Genomic DNA, 27,864 nt, shown 5'->3' with positions numbered 1-27,864 from the left:
TACTATGTAAGGTCAATGGGTTCATGATGCTACGCTGTGTCTGAACGGGCTAGGCGAAGCATAGTCGACGTAACGGTCTGAGACGAACTTCAGATGAGGTGGCGTTTCGGTCGAGACCGGCGTTTTGGACCGGGGCTCTCCCGCTGAGGACCAGCTCTTTTCTGCTTCGAATCTGGATTGTTCGATGAAGGCGCTGGTCACTAGGCACCATGCGCGTAAGCTGAGCGTTATGGAAAATTTTCGATTCTGGTCTGCACCTTGGATGAGGTGAGGTGAGCCTCATTACGGGAGGGCGGCCTTTGATAGCTTGGGGATCCCTGTAAACCACCTGGCAACAGGCCCTGACCAGGACCACCAATTCTAAGACCCTAAAGCACTGCTTTGCTACGGGTCGAAATCATACTCTGAAGTAGATGTGACAATGATAATTGCCTGTTTCGGTGGACGCACATGCTTGGAGTCCCAAGACGCTCTCAGCACCAATAAATACATTATTTTCCTCACGCGCGCAATGCAGGGGATGTGCCTCGGGTGGCTTGACTTCCAGGGGAACATTCACACCGAGCAAAGACTGTCCGTTCGGTACAAAGCCAACCGGAGAATATCCCAATGGCTGTGCGTATCTGTGGAAGTGTTGAGAAGGCCCAGCACAACCTGGAATCATGGGGCCGCAAGAGTGTTCCCGCCCACAGGCACAATCTCACCTGTCCAATAGTGCGGCCAGACTACAGTCTGACGGTCTGATATCGACTTCCAGAGACCTGGGCATGGGCCTTGATAGGCGAGAAGGTGGCTAGTGCTATATTGGACCCTCACTGGGTCGTGGAGACCCTGATACGACACTCTAGGCGAATGATAAGGAGCCCCCTGGAGGCCAGCCCCCCTGGTCGATGTCTGTGAGCGGTGTTGGCCCAGCCCGCAGGCATTCGAGATATGGAACACACGTGGGAGACGATCAGATGGGAGTGGTACTGGTTGCACAACTAACCTTGCTAGGCTGACTGGGCTACTGGGCTGCCATGTAGGCCTTGGAGCCGGCGAGAAGGGCATTGACATCTAACTCGACTCAAGCTCGTGTCTCTCGAATGATGGGTTTGTCTGCCCATCGGCGCCTCGTAAATAGCATAACGCAGCCACGCAGCCTTTTCCAGTGTTTCTTCCTCGTCGGCCTGCCTTGTCGCCGTGCCCGCCGTGCGCTGTCGAATCTCGAAAATCCTTAGTGGAGCAGTCGCCTGGAACTAGAGCGTAGATCCGACCAGTCACAACTGCAACCTCGGGGGGGTGGTGCACGCGGAAGTATGGGGGAGCCTCAATCTCGTGCTAATTAGAGGCAGAGGAAATGGGCGAGACATCCGAGTTCCGGGCGTGTGCTCGGTCACTCATGTGCGGATACTAGGCTCGGCATGTTGAAAGCTCTTACAGATGACAGAAGCTTGCCATACCATACCCACTCTTCGTCTTTGACATTTGCCCATAATAAGCGGTGCCGAGATGGCGAGAGAGAAAGCGAGGGACAGCAGAGAAGACAGGCGGTCGAAACAGGCAGGGACATCGTAGGAACGGACGGGACTCGCGGGAGTCCTTACCGGGCCAAGTGGCAGTATGATTGCCGTCCGTCTATGGGTAGTCTATAGCAGGAGCTTGGACGTCCTCTTTCGCTGCCTGGTTTCTGAGGTAGTGCGGCCGTGTATGGTGTGCTCGTAAGTAGGTAGGCATATACTTGTCATCACTTTCGAAGAATTGTTCCCTTCGTCCAGCCAGCAGTGCACGTTACGTGCGTGCTTATGCAGCGGTAATCAACGGGTGATACGTGAACGGAAGTGCAACGGCTCTACTCAACCCAATCTTGGTCGCATTCAATATCCCGTGTGTCTGAAAATTTGAATTGAGATGAGATTGCGCCTAGACCGCAGGGACTCTCATTAAAATGTTCTGGAAGCAAGTGCATCGAGGCTTTGATGGAGGTTTCAGAAACAATCTTGCATACTCCGGAACATGAAGCAGGTGCGGAACCGTGGTTCCCCTTCCCAATTCTGAACAGTACCTGCCTTGAATTCCGGGGAGACTGAACGCTAAACCCAAGGGACCTTACCTAGGTGGCCAACTAGTCTCTTGGGGGCGGAAGTCGAGCATTAGCATCGTGTTCTAGTAGTTGACGCGGCTTTTTCGACATTGTCTTATTCAATTGAATTGAACAGAATATCTGGACTACACGTGTATACAGGCAGGAGAGAATAGACTAGAGAAGCCTTGTGCTGCTTGAGAGCGGCTGGGAGGGTGCGTCTGGAATCCACTATATGGGGGAAGCCAATGCAGAGACTTGCACTCTTTGGGTAGGTCGAGGGCAAAGATGGAGACCGAAGAGGAAGCTCTGGGTCGAGTGGCTCTTCTTTAAAGTTGATCAGTCGCCGACTACTGCATTAAGTACTACCTAGGTATGTAGTAGAATACCTAAGGTAGGTAACCTCGAAAGCAGTATCTGCAAAGTTAGAGTCTTACTTGGTGGTACCTGCCATGCCATGAGCTACAGCCTCGTACCTTCCACTCTTACCTAGGTATTGATGCTGAAGAAAGAAGGATCAATGAACATTACAGTATGGAACTGCCGTCTAGGTATGCCTGTATACCTACCTAGAGGTAGGTCTTTTCGGATGTCGATTTGTCTGGCTTTATTATTGTGAATGCCTGCGCGCCTTGTCGTGCTGCAAAGGAGAAACATACTCCTCTTGTTGATTGTGCTCAGTTAGCAGCCAGAAGTGTCGCTCCAAGGTACCCAGGTAGCTTATTAGCAGCAGCCATAGCAGGACGTGCTAGGTGTTGTGTGCTGTGCTCTCTCTGCTGTCAAACAGTACTGGAGACTTCAGGTATTATTGCCCAGCCAGACCTGCCGGCGGCCCTCACTACCTGCCTTAGCTAAAAGGGATCCCTGAAAGCCACCGGAATCAGAATCCACCACACCCACCATCGTCGCTTGCTCGGTGGCCTTTTATCTCCTCTTTTCTGGGTTGACCCTCAAGTTTGACGTGGACTATTCCCGCCTCTTTCTCGCTCACATAAACACGCAAACTCTCTCCACACACACACAGAGCGGAGCAGAGCAAAGCAGAATCGAGCTGTCTATCTATCTGTCTGCTTGGGGATAGCATCACGGCTGAGACTCACATCAGTTGCTGTCTGTTGTGTGTTGCTTGATTACCTTACATATCTACACTTACTCGCCGCCCGTCTCACCGTCGGAATTAAGCACTCACTGGGATCCACCATCCTTTGCGCCTCTGGCAAGCCTCCATTGAACCGCCCTCCCGCACCTCCTCCAGTCCAGGTGCTCCTCACCATCCGCTCAAAGCTTGCCGCCTTCACTTCCACGACAACATCTTCCGATCCTCCTCTCCGCTTCAAGCACTTTTCGCTTGTCAGGGCCAGTATCTGCTCAACAATCTCCCTCAGATAACGTCCTCCATCTGCGCCTTGGCTTCCTATCTAATCAACAAGACGCTATCTGCCTCCAATTGTGGGCTCCTCCACAGACCATCTGCGATTCTCAACTTTAAGGACTGCGACAGCTTCATCTCGCCCTGGCGTCGCCAGCAGACCCGCCCCGAGACCCCAGCACAGTTGCCCTGATGGGTTTGTAGCGCATTTCACAGCAACGCAGATAGCAGACTTGCCGGTTTGCCCTACCCGTATCATCGTAGCTCAGCTGCTTCAGCACACAGTCTCTAGGAGCACTCGCCGCCCCCGGCGTGCCACCTACCTGCCACAATGGGTGCCTGCATGAGCTCGAATAGTGAGGAGACAGAGCAGAAGAAGCGGAGCCAGAAGATTGACAAGGACTTGGAGGAGGACTCAAAGAGACTTAGGAGAGAATGCAAGATCCTACTGTTAGGTATGTGGTTTCAATTGTACTGATGGGCAAAAGACATGGCAAGCTGACATCAATTGTGTGTGATAGGATCTGGCGAGAGTGGCAAATCCACCATTGTCAAGCAGATGAAGATCATTCACCTGAAGGGTTATTCCGACGATGAGCTCTACAACTACCGGCCAACAGTCTTCAAGAACCTGATCGAGTGCGCCAAGGCCGTTATCAACGCCATGCGCCAGTTCGACATCGAGCTGTCCGTCGAAGAGAACCAGGCGTACTGCGACTTCCTGCTCGAGTACAGCGTCGAGGCCGGTGCCCAGGCACAGATCGACCCTAGAGTTGGAGATGCTGTGCAGGCCATCTGGAATGACCCGGCAAAAGAGCAGTTGATGGAGAGACAAACCGAATTCTACCTCATGGACTCGGCCGAGTAGTGCGTCATGCCTCCTCTACATGGGCACGCATAACTTTTGGGAGACATAAAACTGACGAGTTGTCTGCAGCTTCTTCGAGCAAGTGATGCGCATCGTCCGCCCCGACTACTTGCCCAACGAGATGGACGTTCTCCGAGCACGAACAAAGACCACAGGTATTTACGAGACTCGGTTCCAGATGGGACAGCTAAGCATACAGTAAGTACAGATTCCTCAGCTATGGGTTATCGCCTATGACAAGACTAACATTGTTCCTAGCATGTTTGATGTTGGTGGCCAGCGAAGCGAGCGTAAGAAGTGGATTCACTGCTTTGAGAACGTGACGTCCATCATCTTCTGCGTGGCCCTTAGTGAGTACGATCAGGTATTACTCGAAGAGAGCAGCCAGGTGCGTAGCTTCGGTCAATGTATTGGTCGACCACTCTATTGACTGCAGTAGAACCGTATGATGGAAAGCTTATTGCTCTTCGACTCGGTCGTCAACTCGCGATGGTTCATGCGAACGAGTATAATTCTCTTCCTGAACAAGGTTGATATCTTCAAGCAGAAGCTGAGCAGATCGCCCCTTGGAAACTACTTCCCCGACTACTCCGGAGGCAACGACGTCAACAAGGCGGCCAAGTACCTCCTATGGCGGTTCAACCAGGTGAACCGTGCACACTTGAATCTCTACCCTCAGTGAGTGGATCTGAAGCAGTATCTCTCTATAGCCCGGAAAATGCTAACGATTATCAGCTTGACCCAAGCTACGGATACTAGCAATGTCCGTCTGGTCTTCGCAGCCGTCAAGGAGACTATTCTCAATAATGCCCTCAAGGATTCAGGAATTCTTTGATTCGATTCCTCGATCACTCTATTATACGATTCCACGACTCGTTCTGATTGTGTACCGCATAATGTCTAAAAGCGGCTTTCCACCACTTGTCGAGTTGCATTGGCCGGCGTTCAGGACTGTGGTTTGCTTTTGTTAGCCTGGCGTACCTGGAGGAATGTGGTACCAAGGCAGTAGAGGCTATCTATGTTGTACGTCTTTGCTTACGATAAGAGCTCTCAGATGCTCGATACGAACCGGTGGGAGGAGGTTGGACGTTTGGAAGATTTTGAAGATTTTCACCGCTGCTTGAGTGGGCGTTCCGGCGCGGACAGCCCACCCACCAGACCAGCAGTATCCTGTCATATCAGGACAGTCGCTGTCATGCTTTTTTTACAGAGGGAGGAAAACTTCGCTGCATCTTCCCAGCCTCAGAGACCGTTGGCAAAGCTCTGTTTTTATTCCCTGGTCATTTTTCTGAGGATATACAATCGTTCTGAGAGCAACTTCGATTCGAGAGTTGCATCGATGTTACGAAAGGGGGACAGGGGAGCCAATGGCTCATTTATTCCGACTGGCCAACAATCAACCACTACCGCCATCACCACCACGCGCTATCGCACGCGCCGTCTTTGTTTTTCAGTTGCTAGAGCCGATAAGAGGACGACAAGTCCTCCACCCGAGTCTGGGTTTGCTATATACCCCGGACTTGAAATTCGATATACCTTGACATGAAAGAACTCGCTCTTGAAAGTGACTTGGTCTAACTAAGCTTGAAGTATCTTTATCGTGCAGCCAAGAAGTTTATATCTCGACTAGCTAAGACCACGGAGCGGGTTTACGCATGTGAATGTGGCTCTAGTTGTTCTAATCTCACTTCGCTCACCATGACATATCGATGATGCGTGAGGCATTACGAGTGCTGTGCCGTGCCAAACAGCGGAGTAAATCTCCTGAATATACCTCACGAGGCTGGTTTCTCACCTAAAAAAATCCTAGCCATTGACTTTGCAAATTCTTCTGAGGAATACTGGAAGGACCTGAGTAACCAAGTGGAATATCGTGAAGGAAGGACCAAAGTAGAAGCAACAATTTATTTTAACATCACACTATTCAACTCTCCAAACGTAAAGCTGACCTGCATCTTACCGGCCACTATTTCAAACCAGTCTTATTTGATGCTTGTTTCCCGCCGAATCCGCGCCTGAGGGGTGTAGAACATGGTGTATGTGTGTAGAGTACCCAGAGAGAGTGGCTGAGACCCCACGCATGCATTGTGACAACGGTGTAACGGTGGGGGGGCACATGTCAGTCCAACATCCTTCCTGCCAGGCGCAAGAAAACGCATGATTGGGTGTTGATCTCGTCCCCGCCGTCATGTGTATCTCTTGTTCCCAGGATCAGGCCATAGGAGGGCGAGGTGCTTATCATTATATATAGGGCATGGAAATTTTCATTCTCAAGATCAGTCGGCGTCCTGCGGCGGGAGGCTGTTGATCTAGATCCCAGTGTACACCTCAGATCTGGATCCGGGCCGGGCAACCCTAGGCTCTCTGGATTAGCGATAAAAGATCAGGCAGTTGTCTGTCAAGAGACATGGTAGCTCCCCTGTGGAGCCTCAAGCGCAGCGTTTAGCAGCTTGCGACATGGCGAATTTCTCGGCCGAATCTGAAAGTCAGTTCACTATAGATCAGTTCACCGGCTGTCAGTTTCTAGATGCGTGCGATGGGCAGAGCCTAGAGCCAGGCCCAAGCCCAAGCCCAAGCCTAGGTGGCCCCGACTGACTGACTGACCGACACTGACCGTCGCCGCCAATATCCAGCGTTCAAGTTTCCTGTCTCGTTGTCTTGTCATGCCAGATGGGGCGTGCCCGCTTTCCGGCGGCCGAAATGATACTCTGGCTGTACAATTACGTCTTTCTGCTTCGACGATGCCTGCAGGCATTGAGACGCGCGTGGGCTGTGCCTTAGGTACAGCAGCCTTCTAACCCTCCTTGAACGTGCCCGTGCCATGTTGCCGGCAGGAAGCCTACAGGGTGCGTACCACAGTGGGGGAGTTCTCTCCATGCCGGCACGACAAGCTTGAAGCTTGCACCTGGAACTAACGAGCAAAGGGGATGGATCATGGGGGGGCATGATGGATGGATGGATGGATGGAATGGAAGGCATCTTCTGCATGCGTCTTAAGTGTGCGCTGTGCAGCTAAGGTAAGTGCAGTCAGTCAGTCAGGCATGCTGCACCAGTCAGTTGCAGCGCGCGCCAGGACGAAGCCATTCTCAGAGCGTCCAGCGTCCAACCCATCACCCCGCATTACATTCCTTTGCTTCTGCCGGGATGCTCTGCTGCGTACAATGTAGTGGCCCTTGCGCAGGTCGACTGCATCTCTCGTCATCGTCCATGTACGTTGCTGAAGCAAGTGTAGTGTGGTGTTCTGTCCTGTGGGCTTGTGTCGTGTAAAGGTCGGTAAATGTAATGTAATGTGATGTATGTAAGAGAGATGAAATCCAACCCGCCATGTCCGCCATCCTTGGCCACGCTATCTGAGTTGTATGTCGGTAGGTAGGTAGGTAGGTAGGTAGGTATTCTTAAGTCCTTGATGCTCCCCTCCCACCTGCCCCCTCGTGTTCTTGTTCCTGGCTTTCCATCTGTCGAGCTCTTCCTACCTAGCTTCTTCTGCTTCTGCTTCTGCTTCACCTTGCTCCAGCTCCTTGTCGTTCTCGGAGAGCACGGCTGCCTCTCGCCATAGCATACCACTCATACCGCTCTTCACCTTCCAAGGTTGTTCCTTCGCGCGGTCTCTTGCCCAGAGAGCACCACTTATATCTACTCCACAGGCGCACCCGGGTTACTCGATTGAGCGGATCCATCACGCCCAAGAGGCTTTCTCCTGATCTCTGCAGCGGTTGAGCCCCATTTGCTCGTGTTCTATCCAGGGCCAGCTACACGGTAGCCCCGAAGCTGTGCTGCGCTGAGTGATAACGCCAGTCAAGCGAACCCCACCAAGCATCAGGCAATTCGAAGCCTACCCCGCCATAGCTGCTGCTATTGGTCCATCTGACGTAGGTGCTTCAAGCTGCTCGCTGCTTGCCTCGCCTTAAGGTACAAGCTCCTACCCGCTACCCGCCGCTCTCTTATTCTTAGGTAGTTCTTGTTGGTGCTGCTTGCAGGTGCGTGCTGTGCTATCAATAAGTTTCCTACCTGGGAGAGCTTGCTTTGGGATTGATTCGATTGATTAATCGCCTGGTTGCTTGCAAGAGCTGCCCCTCATCTCACGCAACCATCTCACCCTCTCACTCACTCTTCACCATCAATTCTCTTACCTCTCTCTCCTCCTCCTTCTTCTCTTGCTGACTCTTTGACTGATATCCTTTTTTGTGTTCCGTTTTTAGCAGATATCCTACGAATTACTGCTCCACCAAGTTATCTTTTGCTACAGTGAGATCATGGCGTCCAAGCAGCCCCAGACACTCCCAACGCGGGAGCGTCGGCCATCGGTGGGCGCCCCCATTGTGGACATCCAGGGCTCTGTTGGCCCCGCGGGCATCTCTCGACCCAAGCACAAGAGAACCTTCACTGGCTTCGGCGCCGGCGAGATCAAGAGCGTTGAGGGTAAGCACCAAACTTTCTCGAATTGGTCTGGTTTTATAAAATCGAATCTGGGGGTCAATTGGCCCCAATGTTGGTGCATTTGGTGTTTGTAAGAGAGCAATTGGATGCTTGCTTGCGTGACTTTGGTCTTGCATTTGGCCCCCGAATCAGGCTATCTGTTGATGCCCACATCTCCCCAACCCTACCTTATCGTCCCGCCCGCTGATCATTGACGATCCACCACAGCTTCCATCCCCGAGCCTCAGCGAGAGGCATGGACCAAGCACCAGGTCAGCGGCTTCAAGGACAAGGATGACTTCGAGCGCGAGGTCGTCCGCCATGTCGAGACCACCCTCGCCCGCAGCATGTTCAACTGCGACGAGACGGCCGCATACGCCGCTACCAGTCTGGCCTTCCGCGATCGCCTCATCCTCCAGTGGAACAGGACGCAGCAGCGCCAGACGTTTGCCGACAGCAAGCGCGTGTACTACCTAAGCTTGGAGTTCTTGATGGGCCGAGCTCTAGACAATGCCATGCTGAACGTGGGCAAAAAGGACATTGCAACCGGTATGGCTGAGCTCCCCATCACTTATACAACTTCAAGATCCGGCCCCCTGACGTTGTCTGTTTTATAGCTGGTCTGACCGACCTCGGTTTCCGCATTGAGGATGTTATTCAACAGGAGCACGATGCTGCCCTTGGAAACGGTGGTCTGGGTCGTCTCGCTGCTTGCTTCCTCGACAGTATGGCTACTCTGAACTTCCCCGCCTGGGGCTATGGGTTGCGTTACCGGTATGGTATCTTCAAGCAGGAGATTATCGACGGGTACCAAGTCGAGGTGCCCGACTACTGGCTGGACTTCAACCCCTGGGAGTTCCCTCGTCACGACGTCACAGTCGATGTGAGAAACTAATCAATGCAATTGACTTCTGAGTAAATGCTAATATTCATAACTAGATCCAATTCTATGGCTATGTACACAAGTCTCAGGACGCATCCGGAAAGACCGTCGCTCACTGGGAGGGCGGCGAGACTGTCAAAGCTGTAGCCTACGATGTCCCCATTCCTGGGTACGCAACGGCATCCACAAACAACTTGAGATTGTGGTCCAGCAAGGCTGCCAGCGGAGAATTCGACTTCCAGAAGTTCAACTCCGGAGAGTACGAGAGCTCTGTGGCAGACCAGCAGCGTGCCGAGACGATCAGCGCCGTCCTGTATCCCAATGACAACTTGGATCGTGGAAAGGAGCTCCGTCTCAAGCAGCAATACTTCTGGGTAGCTGCCTCCCTCTACGACATTGTCCGTCGTTTCAAGAAGTCCAAGCGCGCCTGGAGGGAATTCCCTGATCAGGTTGCCATTCAGCTCAACGATACTCACCCGACTCTAGCTATTGTCGAGTTGCAGCGTATCCTTGTGGACCTGGAGGGCCTTGAGTGGGATGAGGCTTGGGGCATTGTGACCGAGACCGTAAGTGCACACCATCACCTATTGATGAAGAGAATCTCTGACTTGAAGATTAGTTCGGCTACACCAACCACACTGTCCTCCCTGAGGCTCTTGAGAGGTGGCCTGTTGGTCTCATCCAGCACCTGCTTCCCCGCCATCTTCAGATCATCTACGACATCAACCTCTTCTTCCTACAGACTGTCGAGCATGCTCATCCCAATGACAGAGATCTGCTAAGACGTGTGTCGATTATTGAGGAAGGACCCCAAAAGATGGTGCGCATGGCGTATCTTGCCATTGTTGGTTCTCACAAGGTCAATGGTGTCGCAGAGCTTCACTCCGACCTTATCAAGACTACCATCTTCAAGGATTTTGTCGAGATTTTCGGACCTGACAAGTTCACAAACGTGACCAACGGCATCACTCCCCGTCGCTGGCTTCACCAGGCCAACCCTCGCCTGTCTGAGCTGATCGCCAGCAAGACCGGAAGCTACAACTTCTTGAGTGATTTGACAGAGCTCAACAAGGTGGAGCTGTATGTCAACGACAAGGACTTCCGAAAGGAGTGGGCCGAGATCAAGTACGCCAACAAGGTTCGACTTGCCAAGCACATCAAGGCCAGCACTGGCGTTACCGTCAACCCCTCTGCGCTTTTCGATGTCCAGGTCAAGCGTATACACGAGTACAAGCGTCAACAGCTGAACATCTTCGGCACAATCCACAGATATCTCACCCTCAAGGCCCTGTCGCCTGAAGAGAGGAAGAAGGTCCTCCCTCGCGTCTCCATCTTCGGTGGAAAGGCAGCTCCTGGCTACTGGATGGCCAAGCAAATTATTCACTTGATCAACAATGTTGGAGCTGTGGTCAATAAGGATCCGGAGATCGGTGATTTGCTCAAAGTCGTCTTCTTGGAGGACTACAATGTCAGCAAGGCCGAGATCATCATCCCTGCCTCTGACCTGAGTGAACATATTTCTACTGCGGGCACAGAGTAGGCTTACTGCACCCGAGACGAAACGAAAATGGTATGCTAATGTGCAAATAGGGCTTCCGGTACCAGCAACATGAAGTTTGTGCTCAACGGAGGTCTGATCATCGGGACTTGCGATGGTGCCAACGTAAGCAATGATTACCCTTGTCCTTTGAAACTTCCCTAGTATTAACCTATCAAACAGATCGAAATCACTCGTGAGGTTGGCGAGAACAACATTTTCCTTTTCGGCAACCTCGCTGAGGACGTTGAGGATCTCCGCCACGCACACACGTACGGCTCTCACACGGTCGACCCCGACCTGCAGAAGGTGTTCGACGCAATCCAGAGTGGCACGTTCGGTGAGCCTAACGATTTCTCCGGCATGATCTCTGCGGTGCGCGACCATGGTGACTACTACCTGGTGTCCGACGACTTCCACAGCTACATCGAGACGCACCACCTGGTAGACGAGTCGTACAAGAACCAGGAGGAGTGGATCACAAAGAGCATCACCAGCGTGGCGCGCATGGGCTTCTTCAGCAGCGACCGCTGCATCAACGAGTACGCGGAGGGCATCTGGAACATTGAGCCGCTGGTGGCGGAGAAGGACGGCCTGCAGAAGGGAGAGCTCTAGAGACGTGCCTCCCGCGTGGGTGACAGGAACGCCAGAATTTCTTTTAAATGCCCCTTTCCAGAAGACGGCAACGACGACGACAAACAGAACAAGGGTCCGGAGTGAACAGGCACATTGGTTCTTCACTGCTTTTCCAACTTCCTTTCTAGTCTTTTGGGTTTTCCTTGATCATGAAACTTGTCATAAAATGCTACGAAGCAGTAACACAGAGTAGAGAATTCCAAACATTGTTTACATGTCTTTGACTTGATCTGCTCCAGCTGGATTTGGAATGGCTTGGCTGGGTCTATTTACACACTGGCCGCTGCTCTACGTCCCTTGGGGTACTATACCTGATCAGCGTCCTGTCAACCCTAAAGACGATTGCACGATCAAATTGTCTCAGAAGGCGGCGGCGGGTTCGTTTGACAGGTTTTGCGGAGGTTAGGGGGGTGGGTAGGAGGGTGAGAGAGTGGTTCGGGGACTCGGGGGGAGGAGTTCAGGGGGCTTTCCTTCGAACTACATAGGTAGGTAGACCGGGAGACATTGTCTTAGACTTGCCACCGGGGGTGAGGTGCCGATGCCGCGATTCCAGTTGGGAAGCTTAATTCACTTGACTTGCTCAGCTCGTGTCCGTCCAGCAACAACCAGCCATGTGTTGCTGCCATAAGGTGGCTCGTGGGTGGGTTTGATGATGATGAACTGTGCCCACAGGCAGAGAGTAGTGTACATACATGGCTTTCATGCAAGTGATCAATCGGCAGAGAGATGACCTCATGACCCTCATGACCCTCATGGTTGGGAATAGTTTGATACATATAGACTACCGGTACGCGCATACGTTGAGATACGGTTTACTGCTAAGGTGATTGCTTGATTGATTGAACCAGGGGACTTTTTGGATCTAGCGGTCAAGATGGAGTAGAAATGTGGTTCGACGCCTTAGTATGTGGCCGTGGCCCTGATTTCTCCTGCAGGAAGGGACGCGATGACGTAGTTTGACGAGAATTGTGAAGTGTCGCAATGCGGGGTCGAAGGAGACAGAGAAGAAGAAAGCTGGTAAGGGGTTTGCCTGCCCACTTGGGGTACCGGGTCCGCATCTGGGCTATGCAGGGGTTTGGCAAGAGTTTACCTGCTTGCTAGGAAGTAAAGTACATAACTTATAGAAGTTATTTGTGAATGAGAGGAAGAAGATGGTGAGTCCACCTAGCATTCGAGTTGCAACGCGTTGCTTGGGTTTCAGACTCTGGGATTTATTTAGGGCCCGCTATCCAAAGTCCAGATAGACTACCGGTATCGTCTATCTCTTTGATCCTCAGGGTCCTCGCGGCATCGTACAGCTCGAAACCCTGGGAAAACGGAAAGGCTTGGCAAGGGACCCTGAAGGGTGATTTGATGATGTGCTCGCTTCTCGGTTCTGGCAAACCTGGCAAGTGATAAACAGAAGTTCTATCCATCTGCCGTATATGGAGGTACAGAAGGCGAGCTATTTTAGAATACGGAGATCTGATTTCTGTTCTGGGTTACCTAGACTCGTGGAGAGGTCCACGGGTGCTGGCTACCCTTTCTCTGGAGAAGGGAGAATTCAGGGTTCAATTGGCTGGGTAGGTTTCCGTACCAGAATACATAACTCGCTCACTAAAGAGCGATACTTCACTTTCTAAGGAATAGTATTTGCGCCTGTTGTCTTAGCTACCTAGGTAGGTGATACCGTAAAGAAACTCAAATGACTTTTGGGCTATCTTGCTGTATAGCGCATCCATTTGGAGGTGTATAACTCTGCATAGTAAGGTTGTGTTTGTGTAGTGTCAACTGACACGACTTTTGCGCTCCATTCTCCGGTGCAAAAGCTCCGAGAAAGTGAGAGGGAAATACAGGGTTTATCATCAGGCTTGTCAGGATTGTCAGGGCAAAGACCAATGTGAGGCAAGCTCAGAAGTGAGAGAGTGGGAAAAAATGGTGCTAACAGCGCGGGCTGGATGGATGGATGGTGACCTGTTGCTTGGTGCTGAGACACCGCCAGATTGAGGTCTCGATGCGCCGCACCGCGAGCGATGGTCGGGTAATGAGGGCAGCGTTGAATCATGCCTTGCCTTGCCCTGCTGGTGCTCCAAAGTGCAAGTGAAAGCCAAGGTCTGTGCTTGGGGCCGAGTACAGGATACCTGTTTCTTGCATGTAAAAATGGGGAGCGGCGGAGGAACTGGAGACTTGGATCGCTGGAAATCGGAGACACTACGTCATACTCGCAAGCATGTCTGTCTGCAGAGGGCGGTTTGGCGTTGGCTCCTGCACGATGCCTGCAAGAGCCTGCAAGACGCCTGCGCCGTGGGGTCAGGAGCCACCTCTAGAGCCCGCACCAAAACGCACCAGCCAGCGCCCAGCGCCAGAAGACTGTCTCGACACAGCCTTTGCGCGAAGAGTCTGGCTTGTCTGGGTCCAAGGAGGGTCTGGGATGTGGCTTGACTAGGGGGCTAGGGGGGGCAAGTTCGTAACAACACGGCAGTGATTGGGAAGCCGGAGATGGGTGGTATCACAGGTATGGCATGGCATCGGCGAATGGCACCGGCAGGTCCCCCGGTGGGTGGCGCATCAGGGAGCAAGGGATTCAGGGTTGTCATCGCATCAAGAATGATGGGCAGCAACAGGATTGTGACAGAAGCGGGATATCTCTTTTCAGATGAGATGGGATGGGATGGGATGGGACAGCATGGCATGGCATGGTATGGTGGCGTTCAAGGAGTGGCTTGATGTCTGTAACGACATTGACTGATAGAGGAATACTGGACACTGCATACCTAGGTAGTGTAGAAGAGGAAGAGAGAGTGAGGTACCGGGATGGTATAGAAGAAGGAGGGGCATATACCTGCAAGCCTGCCACGCCTGCCTGCTTACCTTAGTCGGTGGATCAGATTCAGAGGAGGGGAGGGGACGGCAAAGTGGGCGCCCAGAGCATGGAATTTGAAGATTCAGGGAAATCGGACACAGAAATGCCATCGACCCCCTCTACCAATCGGTGGGCTCATCCGTCCATTCAATCGTCGGGTTCACTACATCTGTACCTTACGCCGTAGCCCTTCCTTATGAGCATGCTGGTATATGGTATACACTCGAGACACTCTCCACTGGACAGTCCCATTCACTTGTTATCCCCACAGCCCACCTGCTCACGCTCACTTACTGACAAGCAACCCGACTGGGCTACCTGCTCGTAGCCAATTGTACTAATTGCCTTCTGGTACCGGCAGTCTCTTTTGGTAGTCTCTTTGGGTAGGTTTACACGGGCGACACGGGCGACACGGGCCTGTTTGTGCTAGGGCGAAACACGGCGCCTCACTCTCGAGCTGTGAATACCTCCCTCAAGTTAGACTTAGTACATCCAAGGAACATGAAGCAAAAGCCTTTCGGAAGCCAGCCCAACCCTGCTAAGCCCGCTGTTTGATGATGGACCTATAACCCAAAGGAGCTTCTGTGCCTGCTGTCCTCGTGCCTGGTGTTGCCCGCCTAGACAAAACTCCCCATCCAGCCCTGATAGCTTCGCTGCTCTCCCTCTTCTCCTCCTCCTGCTCCTTCTCCTGCTCTTGCTCTCTGTTTTCCAACCAGAAGAGAAAAACCTGAAGTCGCCTATAAACTCCATCTCCTTCATCTACCAGGGAGCCAAATTACCACCCTACAGCTTGACGCCGATAGCCGTCCTTGACTTGCCGAGGCTTGCCAGGCGACCCAACGATCGAGATCTGAAGAGACCGGTGGCGGGGCAGCTCATTTCACCTTCTCCCCATTCAGCTTCAGGTTCAGCCACATCGCCATTGCGCGGTGTCCAGACATCGCGAACGACTGCACCGGCTTCTGAAAGAATACAGGACGTTCTACGGTTACCCGTTTTGAAGTAAATAATAAATAGCTCTAGGCGCCCCGACACCCTGAAGTGCCTTTGCCGCTGTTGATCTCTGGAAAGAGGAGGGATCGGCCCTTTTTGCGCGTCCATTTGCCTCGAACACGTGCGGCTAAACCCGCCGCCCGCCAGCACTCAGCACCCAGCACCCAGCACAGCGCCAACAGGACCTGAGCTGGCACACCATTCCAGCGAAAATAGTGGCTGCTACTGGCTCTATCCCAGCTACTGGTCCTTTTAATCCTGCTCCTCCTCCTCCTAGGGTGCCTGTCCGGCGCTGTCCTCGAGGTCGACACAATTTATCCAACCGCCCGCCCGCCCGCCGTCAGTCGTCGTCGTCGACTCTCTTCCCCCTTCGTCGACTGTCCGAAACCCTGTCCTCAGGGTTTGTTATACGCGCTCGCAGACGGCTTTTCTTCTCGGACTCTCTCCCGAACGAGCGAACATCGCCCTGTTGGTCAAGGCATTCGATTGAGCTTTTCTCTACTCTCGCTTCAGTTACCTACCTACCAACATTACATCTGGTCTTGCGCCGCGCTGCGAAGTCTCAGAGCCCACCACTTATCCCTTCAGTGCCACCTTCCGCGGATTCCTGTCCCGTCTTTACTCGCTGCTAATTCTCTACGCGATTGAGAGAAAATACTGCACCGCCCTTCTTAGGCTCTAATCAGAGCTCTTGCGAACAATTTTTATCATCATTTGCCACTGCGACCAGTGACCGCCCAGGCATTCGTTTTGCACGCTCGCTCGCTGAATTCCCACCCAAAACCCCCGCCGCGACCGTTTTAACAGTAGCAAAATCCCCCACATTTCCAACTTCTCCCATCTTCATCCATCCTCAGCTGTCGACTGCCACAGCATCCAACCGTCAAAATGGCCGAGTTCGTGCGCGCGCAAATCTTCGGAACTACCTTTGAGATCACCTCAAGGTACTCCGACCTACAGCCCGTCGGCATGGGCGCCTTTGGATTGGTCTGGTACGAGCATTTCCTGCAGTCCCCGGCGTTCTTTGGCGGGGATCCTTACTGACTTGCGCGCTCGACCTTCCAGCTCTGCTAGAGATCAACTTACCAACCAGAATGTCGCCATCAAGAAGATCATGAAGCCCTTTAGCACCCCTGTGCTTGCTAAGAGGACTTATCGAGAGCTGAAGCTGCTCAAGCACCTGAGGCATGAGAATGTTAGTCTCGACTGAAGTGTCTTCGTCCTACGCATTCTGACGTGTAAAGGTCATCTCCCTAAGTGATATTTTCATCTCTCCTCTGGAAGATATGTAAGTCGCCAAATCTGTCGTCTTGCGCCTCTGGTAGAGACTGACCGCCTTCTTTGCAGCTACTTCGTCACCGAATTGCTGGGCACCGATCTGCACAGACTGCTCACTTCAAGACCGCTCGAGAAACAGTTCATCCAATACTTCCTGTACCAGATCATGGTATGCACTCTTGCCAACCGCCCTGCTCTTCATGCGCCCAAGATTAACAATTGAGTAGCGTGGTCTGAAATATGTCCACTCCGCTGGCGTCGTCCACCGAGACCTGAAACCCAGCAATATTCTGGTCAACGAGAACTGCGATCTGAAGATTTGCGACTTCGGCCTGGCCCGTATCCAGGACCCCCAGATGACCGGATATGTGTCCACCCGGTACTACCGTGCGCCGGAGATCATGCTCACCTGGCAAAAGTACGACGTCGAGGTCGATATCTGGAGCGCTGGCTGCATCTTTGCAGAAATGCTCGAGGGCAAACCCCTCTTCCCCGGCAAGGATCACGTCAACCAGTTCTCCATCATCACGGAGCTTCTGGGAACTCCTCCAGATGATGTTATTAACACAATCGCGAGTGAGAACGTATGATGCCCCTTGGATGTTTCAGGTTCATGAAAGCAGAAGCTGATGATTTGTAGACTCTGAGATTTGTCAAGTCACTCCCGAAGAGGGAACGGCAACCGTTGAAGAATAAGTTCAAGAATGCGGATCCCTCAGGTAAACTCAACTCTTAAAAAAAAAAAAACCTGCCAAAATTTCTGTTCTGACTGATCTAGCGATTGACCTGTTGGAGCGCATGCTTGTGTTCGACCCCAAGAAGCGGATAACTGCCACTGAGGCTTTGGGGCACGACTACCTTGCACCGTATCACGATCCTACGGATGAGCCTGTGGCCGATGAGAAGTTCGACTGGAGCTTCAACGATGCTGACCTACCCGTTGACACGTGGAAGATCATGATGTGAGTTGATGCCGTGCTCCAGCGCGCTCTGTCGCCTCTTCTGTGCAAGTAGCTAATCGACTGCCCTCGTTCAGGTACTCTGAAATTCTGGACTACCACAACGTGGAAGCTAATACGCAGATGGAGGACCAATTCAACGGTCAATAAGCTGTCCGAGGCGAACCAGAACGATCGAGCAGCGCATCCCTTGTTATGATACCACGAATATAAACACCATACTTTCAAACATGGCTGCTTCATTCCAAGGTGTTGGGAGAGGGCGTCATTTGCTATTCTCACGATGCACTAAAAGGGATACACGAGAGGGGCATCATACGTGTGAATTATTACTTTCCATTTGTTGGTTCTCGCTTGATCCTTTCGGTAGAGGGTTGGGAACGTCACGTTCAGTATAGTGGTCTTCTATGACCGTGGGTTGTGTCTTGTCTCTCCGAGAGAGGCAAAGAAGGACCAAAAAAAAATATGGAATCAGCAAAGTAGAGAGAGATAAGGTGTAATGGACTCAAGGGCTTCTGATGCGTTTCCTGCATATCTAGGTATGGCAGTGAGTTGGCAAGAGGTTCGGTAAACGGATGGGTTGGGATGTGTTGGCATGAAACCCTCGTCCCTGCTTTTGCAGCCGCGGGACAGACCGCGTGGCGTGGCATCAGCACGGATACGACGACGGGGGCCAGCTATTAGAGATTCACAACCCGCAGGTATAGGAATTCTAACTCTGCTAAGGAAAAACTGCCAGCTCACGATCTGATTCCTGATGATTGACAAATTGGCTCACTGGCCACCTCCCACCTCCCACATCAGGTCTAAGATAGCTACAGGTCGCCCATCATCTCGACCGACATTCCTTGATCGGACGCGGAAAGGATGTGGCATATGACGGATCTACTACGACAGCTGTGCACCACTAGACGCTTCGTTTCAGGAAGCTCCTTGGCTCTCGCGGCATCTCCTGGTCCTGATCGTTCGTTCTGTGCGTTTTCCAATTCGCGACCACGGGGTGGCGGAGTGGACGAACTCTGGATTACGTGCATCTCCGAGCCAGGCCATGCAATGCAAGACAGCTGGCAGCTCCATCGCCCTCTTTGGTGTCACCCGTCGATGGCTGCCGGTGCTGCTGGCTGCAGCACAACCTCGATTTGCTGGCAGGTGTGCAGGCGTGCAGGCTTGCAAGTGACCTTACGATGTACCTCTCCTGAATGTGTGTCTTGCGAGCTGGATGGATCTGTTATCGCGTTATCAAATCGGCAGCTCTGCCACGCCCGAGACATGCGCAAGGGGCGGATCGGTGGGGTTTGTGGGCTAACCGAGTCGCCTGGCCAGAGTTAAGAATAGCACCCCCCCCCAAATAGACTAACACGGGTCCCAGTTCCAGCCTTTGAAGTGGCAACATGGTTCTTTGGCTGGGAGAACGGCGTTTTGACAAGCTGCATGTATGTAAAATCCAGCTTTGCTGTCTCATGTAGGTTGCATCCCAAGTCCTCGTATATAACACGTAGACATCCCAACTGATATTCTCTCTCTTTTGATCGAGGGAGTTGTGGACTGGGGCAAAATACAGCATCCCTCTATTATTCCCGAGGATCTGGAACCACGTGATGCTCGGCGACCCGAGTCCCAAGTCGCAACCTTGGAAGAGGAAGTCACCGAATGAATGCACTGTAAACAGACAGACAGATACGGCAGGCACGGCGGGGTGCAGTGACGTGGGACGGCAGCTTCCATTCTCCGTCAGTCTCGATTAATTGATCTGTATCTGGAATGCCAACTAGCTACCTACCTTGGGTACTTCATGACCAAAGGACCCTTCTTCTAAGCTCCCGGCTTCTGCATGCCAGGATTCCGCCTGCTGTAAATAGATCGGCACTGGGGAGGAATTGTCCATCCATCCACCCATTCACGCATATATGTTGAAAGTCACAGATCTACGTTTACTCGATCACCACCCACCCGTTGCTGCGGGAATGAACGTATGCGCCAGGAACGCGGCTGCCATCTGGATCAAGGAGGATAGTTGCGAGTTCGATCGGCATTGACGCTGCCGACACATTTACATTGGAATTGACCCTGAGGCTGCAGCTAGATCTGGGCTTAACTACCTGATCTATCTCCTCTTCCAAGCTGATGATTCACCGACATCTGTCGTGCGACTACTGCTGCGATTCGCCAACACTGCCTCGACCACGTCGCCAAAGCCTTGACCGCCTCCTCGGCGTCGGCTTCTAGGGAAGATCGAGGGATAAATAGTCAATTCCTTCTTTGATCCCATTCAAATCTAGCAACTAGAATACGCCGCAAACACTCGATGCGCCATTGAAAGCTTTGCGCATCCTTTGTTTGCTCACTCCGAGACCTTACTTCTGTTAGTCCTGGTGCTGTCAGTCACACTGCTTGGGGGAATTTTTAACGTCATCCAATCCGTGGGGCATTTCCCAAGCTCATAAGCGCTTCAAGCTTCCACTTTGCTATAGGTCCAGGTACCCCAGCCATTGATCGACACCTTCACCCAAACCGTTCAAAAGAGCCGCATCCACGGAAATTGGACCTCGAGATCTTTTACCAAGCCTGACACCATCGCCCATTGATTCCCGAATTGTACGACTTTGACCCTCCAGCTCCATTTGATGGCCCTATTATAGGGAGACTTGCCACTGTCGAGGGAGGCACGAGGATTGAACCCCCCGAGCCTTGGACCCCGCGTAACCGCCGACCTGCCTTGCCCGCACGCCCGCCCGCCATGGCCGCGCCACTGAATGGAACAAACGGCGCCGAGGGCCTGGGTGCCGAACCGCCCAAGAGCCCGGGAAAGGTCGGATTCATTCCTCTGGTGACGGTCGTCGACTTCCACCACCTGCGAGGACCGGAGGTGGAGACGTGGTTCGGTGTTGCTGAGGATAGCGACCCTGCCGCCGAGAATAACTGGACTTTGCTGCCGTTCATGGCATTGAGTGACGGGGCTCATGCGTGAGTTGATCCCATGATTTGCGCTTGCGACTCCTGGGAGAGGAGACTATCGGCTTTGGTCTTAGGCTGTGGTATCTCGATGTGTGGGCTAACAACTGGAATTGCAACCTCTAGATCGACCGAAGACTTCTCTTACTTCACACTCCTCCGACCCGGGACCGAGAATGTCCCCGGAACCTCCCTGTTTGGGATATCATGTACAAGGCAAATGGATGCCTCACAATTGCTGGTTCGGCCTGCGGATGTAACGCGCTCCACGGTTCAAAAGGCGGTCGTAGTAATTGCGGATAGCCCTCAGTCCTTTGGCATGCTAAGAGAGAGGCTCGGTATCGTCACAAAGGCATGGTTCGCCCAGCGCAATTTTAGTGACATCGACATTTTGCGACATTTTCAGGAGAGCCTTGCGGAGGAGAAGAGGCGAGGACTGCTCAACGGCGAGGAAGACGGGGACCAGTACTTGGGAATGAGCCTTCGCGAGATGGTCCATGAGTTCAGGTGGCAGACATTGGTGCTGCTGAAGTGCTGCTTGCTACAGCCGAAGGTGAGTCTCTCAGAGCACACCCTCCTAGATTGTCAATACACGGCGGATGATGCTAACGATCCGTAGATGCTCTTCTTTGGGTCGCGTTGTGAGCGGCTATGTATGATGCAATTTTCTTTGATATCATTGATACCCGGTCTTCTCCGTAATCTACAGGACTGCGCCGACCCCGAGCTCAACGGCTATGAGAAGAACCTATCTAAGCCGACGAGTCTGAGGACTAGTGACCGAGGCTCGATGCTCTCCTACATGGGCTTGCCCCTGCAAGTATTCGGAAAGGTATTTTTAGCTTGCATTTCAAGATCCAATGCCTTTGCTGCCTACTAATACTATCTCCAGGGAAGCTTATTTGGCCCGTATACTCCCCTACAGCAACTGGACCTTCTTGCAGACCGGAGCACAAAATCTTACATAGTAGGCAGTACGAACTCGCTCCTCCTGCAACAAAAAGATCGATATAGCGACGTGCTAATTAACCTCGACGACGACACCATCAATATTACTTCTACATCCTTAAGAGCCGCTCTTCAGTTGTCCGTGCCTGATCGGCGGTGGATCGACTTCATAACTCAAGCCGTGAACGACACCTGGGACGACGCCAATCCCGGACGACCGAAGACCATGGGGTATGTTGGCAGTGAGGAATTCATCCGACTGCAATTTGAAGACTACCTTCTCGGCTTGATTTCATCTGTCAAGTACCATAATATTCTTGTAAAGCATGGCAACGACCCTAGGATGACATTGCCCCATATAGAGGGCGATCCATCAATAGACTTTGGGACCGAGTGGGTGGAGATGTGGATGCGGACGGAGAACTACCGCATCTGGGACGCGAATACGGAAGACCACCTCGTCTCCGTCGTGGAGCCAAAGCATCTATGCGCAGGTGGACTCACCATTGACGACGTGCAGCGACGGCTCGCCCAGCAGGTGCAGGATCTGCATCTGGACGAGCGGTTTGCTCAGGGGCGCGAGGTGCTGGGTAGGAACCTGGCAGCCGGCCGCGACAAGGCCAGCACCATGTTCAATAAGCTGTACGCTGACATGGAAGCCCTGCGTGAGGCGCAGAGGAGGAGAGCTGAAGAGGCAAAGGCGAACGAGAGTAGGCAACCCACTGACAGGAATGGCCAGGGGTTCGGCGCCGTGGATCTATCGAAAGCCCAGCAAACGGTCCAGTCTGTGGGCGTCAGGGCCGGCGCGTACATGAGCAGCTGGGCATCCTGGGCCGGGGAGAAGCGGAAAGCTGCTGGCTGGGGGAGGTCTTCGGGTAGCAGCGCTGCTTCTGGCGGTAGTGGAGGTAGTGGTGGCGGCTGGGGCTTGGGTGGAAGCCGGGGCAAGAACAAGAAGGAGGGCAGCATTCTGTCAACGGATTCCCAATCTGAGAAAGAAGTGCAGATGGGCCTTGTCAAGAGTCCGAGAATGTCGACTTCATCAGCCAGGACGGGAGACAGCGAGAAGGCCAGGCCGTTGACGCAGGGGTCCTTTAGTGAAAGCATCTTCGATGCTGCGGGCTCGGATACAGCTTCGTCGAACCCGGCCTCGCCGAGAAGAGATCGGCCGTCGTCAACAGCGGCTAACACGGCGGCTGCACCGCATTCGCTTGTGAAAATAGACAGCATCGGCGCGGGAGAGACCAAAGGAGAAGGGAAGGGGACGTCATGATATGCAAATCCCAAAGGCAAATAAAGGACGCAAAAAGAAACCATAACAACAACAGCGAGTGGGAGGCGGCTGTAATAGATTATCCCCCCCCCTCTGCTTCGGCACTGAGTAACGACAGGCCTTCCCTGGGCACCTATGTTAATGTATAGAAGGTGGATGAAACGGCCAAATAAGCATCATTGGACGGGCTGGTTCTAGGATACGCTGTGGCTAGGGTAGATTGAGCGTAGTTGTATATATACTGCGGATCGCCTTTGAATATCAGAAGCGTCGTTCAAGAACAAGAGGTGAAGATGTTGCAATATTAACTCATAGAATCCGTGTTCCATTATGCTATCTATGTCCATTATTCTTCAATGGGTATCTCTAAATTTTGACGACACAACCGCGCTCTCATCTACCGTTAGGCTTTGGCAGCGGACTCGCCGGAATCGCCGCTGAAACCCTGCTTGCTCCAGGTCGACACTCTCTCCTGGTCGCATGTCTGCCATATCCTCCTCAGGAGGGCCTTGTGCATCCCCGCGTCGGCCCCCGAGTTTGGCTTCGCCGCCTGCGCCTCCAACCACGAGACTATGCCAAAGCGCGTGACGAGCGTGGTGCTGCCGCCCTCGACGCACGTGGTCCTGAACAGGATCTTGAGAATCTCGAGCTTGAGGTGGTCCCGGATGTACGGGTTGCTCGCCAGGGAGAGCAGCCGCTCGAACAGCCGCCGCTTGTGGAACAGCGCCACGTCCGCGGGGCTGCGCAGGCCGCCCAGGAGGCAGGAAAGCAGCCACCCCAGCTCGGTGTAGTAGGCGTCGTCCGCCTCGGGCCCTCCCTGCACAATGTCGTGCACCAGGGGGAACCTGTCCAGGGCCCAGACCGGGCCCCGGGTCAGGAAGGTGTTGACCTTGCCGTACAGGCAGTGGAGCGGGTTCTTGACGATCTCCAGCGCGTGTGTGGCGAAGGCAATGATGGGGCCGGGCAACGGCGCGGTGTCGACTTGTGGCCGGGAGGTCTCTGCGAGCTCTGACAGCAGAAGCCAGACTTGCTCTTTCTCCTCGTATGCTGACTCCTGGACCTTTGCTGCGATCTTCAGGAGGCTGATGAGGGCTTCCTTGCGGATGCTGACGTGTTCGGACCCCAGGAGCGTGATCAGGGAGGATGCGTACCCCTCCTCGATGAGCTCGTCGGCCTCTTTCGACGCCCATTTGGAGAGCACTGAGTTGTCCACGTCAGGAATTGGTATCAATAGATGTCCCTCCAGTGATTCGTCGGACATGCCCTCGTCGTCATTGGTAGAAGTCTGCGAAGCACCACTTGCCTCTCCAGCAGAGAAATCGGCACCCCAGCTCTCGAGATTCTGCTGGGCGGGGCCTTCAACTGACAATTTGAGGAGTTTACGCGCCGCATGCTTCTCAGGAAAGACAGTAACTATCTTCTCCAGAATTGCTTTCAAGGAGCGCTTGTCTTCTCCAGCCTGCTTCAAGAAGCTTAGGTATGCGGCGATGAACCGCGCTATTGTCACAAGCGTCTCGTCGCTTGCCGACGCTTTCACAAATGGCAATTGCTCGAGAATCGTCAAGACGAGAGGGCTTACGGCGGACGAGGTCGCCCGTGACTTCTTTGTCTTTGCACTCGGCACGGTATCCTCCATCATCTCGAGGTACTTGATAGGTGAGCCGGCGCATCGAGTGGTGCAATTGTCTAAGAAGGCCCATAGTTCGCTAGGCAGGCTCTCCTTGCTTGACTGCTTAGTACGTTGCAGGCCGTCGAGTAGAGCATTCAAGCTTCCACGCCCCTTTTGAGGTAGAACGAGCTGCGTTTCTTCCGCGACGGTACCAAGAACTTCCCTCAGCTGGTGAAGGGCCACCCCCTCTGGAGCGTCAAGAATAACCTTAAGGAGGGCGGTGTATGGCGAGAGTGAGAGCACATCTGACTTCGAAAACCACTTCATGCCCGGCGAATAGCCAGCTATCGCAAGAACATTCTCGAGCTCGACCAGAACGAGAGCGTGGTCTTGAGGATTATCCTCGAACTGCCCTAACCTAGCGATCGCCGCGATCAGGAGCGGAGAGATGTCAAATTTCGCTGAGAGAGCTATTTGAGGGATTACTTCGTAATATAGTCGTAGTGCCCGACTTGCAGCCTCGCGCTGAAGAAGATCAATTTCCGGTATGCCTCGATAAACATTGAATATATCCTTGATATCAGGAGTTCTCTGACAGAATTCGTTGACAAGTTTCTGTGCGGACTCTGCCCAGAGGTTCTGACTCGACCCAGACGCCCGCGCTTCGTCATGCAGACGTAGAACAGCCTGAAGTTTCTGCAATGACACTACCAGCAGACGAGTCGCGAAGAATGGGATCAAGTCTGACTGCTGTGTTAGGCAACGACGGAGGACCTTTTGATTCAGGGGTAGCGGGATGATGTTGTCAATCATGACCGATGTTGGTGGCGGTATGCGCGCGTAGCCTGACCTGTTACCAAAGGCTGTAGGGATAGGCAACTGGACAGTATTGAAAATGAATGCCGCATAACCGATCCAGGTTGCGGACAGCTTTGGTTCAAAGGTGAATGACTTTTTAGCCAGAAAGTAGGGGCAGACCAATTCTGGAGCGGCTTCGAATATGGCAATAATCAGCTCACTGTGCTTCATGTTGGACCATGGTCGTAACTGTTGGATGAAGTCGAGTAGGCTCATGTTCCGTACCGGGACATCCTCTATAAATAGATTCATCCAAGAGACAGTGTCGAGTCCCTGCTCATCAGCCGTCTCCGATTCTATCAGCAGAGGCGCATCTGGGTCAACTCCTCGTGGATAGAAGCCTGATTGTGGTCTCAATATACCAGCATTCGGTGTTGTGCACGCAAATACAAGGAAAGAGTGCACAGCATCCTCGACCGACGTCTTGCCCTCTTCTTCTGTCACAGTATGCTCGTAGTTATATAACGATGCGATCCGGGACAGAGTGCCTGAGTTGAGAAGTTTGCCCTTGATATTGCCGGGCAGTTTGTCGTCCTTCAGAACGTGGTTCTTAAGAGTATCGAGAATCTCGAAAATAAGATATGGGGGGTCATCTCTAAGGTGTTTTGTCAAAGCGGGCCCAATCTCTCTCTGCGATAGCAGTTCTACTTTTGCTTCGAGGTGTAGGAACTTGACCGCACTTAGGAAGAATCGGACAGCGGTTGTACGAGCAGAGGGTCGTTTTAATTCTTCAAGCCCTTCTCCTAGAAATCGGATGCCCATGTTCCGCGCTAACGCCTTGAAGGTGTTGCTGCGCGCCCGAAAGATGGGCTTTGCGAGCGCACCGCCATCGAGGCATAATGCCTCTCTGAGTAGTCGTAGAGTGGGAGATATTATGAACTCCTTGCTCTTGTCGGTGGCTAGGTTCCGCGCGATCAGTTCTTGCGGTCGCTTCTGAAGAATGGTTCGACCGATCCCGAGACCATGTGGCACAAGATCGAGCCTCTGCGAGATGAATTTCAGCAGTAGAGCCAATACAACCGGCACTGCTGACATGACGTTGTCGTTATTCATTTGTGCTGCATAACTCCATGTCTCCATGATGTCTGGGAGGTACATCGCTTCGGCATCATCATGTCGAGGCCTCGTAGACTCTAGATAATCCCTGAGAATGTCAACGTCTTCATTCTTGGGGCCAGTCTCATTCGTGAGCCCGTCAAGAAACACTTTGAACGATTGCAAGCCTAGAAAGTATTGTTAGCCTGATTCATCCAATGTAATGGCCATTTGCACTAACCATGTCTTGCTTTCTGCAGGTCCTGCTCGAAGGCGAGAAGTTGCATGAGCTGCCGGCTGTTATGGACATCTTCCGCGGTGGGAGTTTCGTGGACAATCCGCAGCCGTTTCCGAGGATTATCGGCGCCATCACCGCCTCTATTTCGTTTCTTTGCCATTTTCAACAATCCTTCTGCCCCATTGGCAGTGACATAGTACCAAGGTGGGTTATATCGAGGCGATGGTACTGCCAGGAAATTTATGGCAGAACCGCTATACTGCTATCACTGACCGCCTCCCCTCCATCCTTAAGCGGCCTAGCCTGATGGTAGGGGACCAGGACCCCTGTTCAAAGTTGCCTTGTCCTGGTCCCGCTACAGTCTTTTAACCCCACTATCATAGACAGCAACATTTCCATCAACTTCCAGTTTCCAACAGGCAAGGCTGACTCTGCAAACTACAACAATCCTGTCAACGTTACAGACACATCTGCGAAACTTCACCAAAAGGCTTCACCCACGCCCTTGACAGAGACATCATCAGCTGAGTTAAGATACAAGAGGCAGACGCCATGGGCTCCGTCGTCATTCCCCATCTCGAGACCGGCTGGCACGTCGACCAGGCGATCTTGTCCGAGGACGAGCGCCTGGTGGTGATTCGATTCGGGCGCGACCACGACCCGGACTGCATGCGACAAGACGAGGTCCTCTACCGAATCACCGAGCGCGTCAAGAACTTTGCCGTCGTCTACGTGTGCGACATCGACCGCGTGCCCGACTTCAACCAGATGTACGAGCTGTACGACCCGTGCACCATCATGTTTTTCTTCCGCAACAAGCACATCATGTGCGATTTCGGCACGGGAAACAACAATAAGCTGAACTGGGTGCTTGAGGACAAGCAGGAGCTGATCGATATCATTGAGACGATCTACCGAGGCGCGAAGAAGGGCCGTGGTTTGGTTGTTAGTCCGAAGGGTAGGCTTTCCCCAACGAAGTCACATCAACTCTAGGCATTTTGCTAACCCACTTTGCAGATTATTCGACTAGATACCGCTACTAGAGATGTTGGCGCTTGGCATTCATGTTATGGACTGATTTATTGGCAGGGTAGCGATCGGTTGATTGAGG

At 52.9% G+C, this 27,864-nt stretch overlaps 5 protein-coding genes across 5 annotated transcripts; 4 read left to right on the top strand and 1 right to left on the bottom strand.

Annotated features, from left to right (window-relative positions):
- Positions 1–3,762: 3,762 nt before the first annotated feature.
- Positions 3,763–5,134, top strand: UCRPA7_5547 (putative guanine nucleotide-binding protein alpha-3 subunit protein; the record flags this gene model as incomplete). Its single annotated transcript, XM_007918093.1, has 6 exons — positions 3,763–3,886; positions 3,953–4,298; positions 4,369–4,497; positions 4,558–4,687; positions 4,739–4,977; positions 5,035–5,134. 6 exons carry the CDS (start codon positions 3,763–3,765, stop codon positions 5,132–5,134), a joined length of 1,068 nt encoding a protein of 355 aa, XP_007916284.1.
- Positions 5,135–8,552: 3,418 nt separating this feature from the next.
- Positions 8,553–11,750, top strand: UCRPA7_5546 (putative glycogen phosphorylase protein; the record flags this gene model as incomplete). Its single annotated transcript, XM_007918092.1, has 7 exons — positions 8,553–8,718; positions 8,944–9,264; positions 9,333–9,598; positions 9,655–10,164; positions 10,218–11,134; positions 11,189–11,261; positions 11,319–11,750. 7 exons carry the CDS (start codon positions 8,553–8,555, stop codon positions 11,748–11,750), a joined length of 2,685 nt encoding a protein of 894 aa, XP_007916283.1.
- An 8,830-nt stretch (positions 11,751–20,580) lies between these two features.
- On the top strand, positions 20,581–22,928 carry UCRPA7_5544 (putative lalv9 family protein; the record flags this gene model as incomplete). Its single annotated transcript, XM_007918091.1, has 5 exons — positions 20,581–20,807; positions 21,123–21,348; positions 21,505–21,627; positions 21,688–22,817; positions 22,874–22,928. The coding sequence occupies 5 exons, from the start codon at positions 20,581–20,583 to the stop codon at positions 22,926–22,928; spliced, it is 1,761 nt and encodes a 586-aa protein (XP_007916282.1).
- Positions 22,929–23,416: 488 nt separating this feature from the next.
- Positions 23,417–26,913, bottom strand: UCRPA7_5543 (putative ribosome biogenesis protein urb1 protein; the record flags this gene model as incomplete). Its single annotated transcript, XM_007918090.1, has 2 exons — positions 23,417–26,703; positions 26,757–26,913. The coding sequence occupies 2 exons, from the start codon at positions 26,911–26,913 to the stop codon at positions 23,417–23,419; spliced, it is 3,444 nt and encodes a 1,147-aa protein (XP_007916281.1).
- Positions 26,914–27,305: 392 nt separating this feature from the next.
- On the top strand, positions 27,306–27,796 carry UCRPA7_5542 (putative mitosis protein dim1 protein; the record flags this gene model as incomplete). The annotated part of the gene is made up of 2 exons (XM_007918089.1): positions 27,306–27,711; positions 27,771–27,796. 2 exons carry the CDS (start codon positions 27,306–27,308, stop codon positions 27,794–27,796), a joined length of 432 nt encoding a protein of 143 aa, XP_007916280.1.
- Positions 27,797–27,864: the final 68 nt, after the last annotated feature.

The sequence above is a fragment of the Phaeoacremonium minimum genome (assembly GCF_000392275.1).
Source record: "Phaeoacremonium minimum UCRPA7 unplaced genomic scaffold PA7_03_scaffold_415, whole genome shotgun sequence".
In the NCBI taxonomy this organism is placed as follows: domain Eukaryota; kingdom Fungi; phylum Ascomycota; class Sordariomycetes; order Togniniales; family Togniniaceae; genus Phaeoacremonium; species Phaeoacremonium minimum.
Note: the sequence above shows the minus strand (reverse complement) of the source record. Positions and strands in the feature narration are given on the sequence as shown.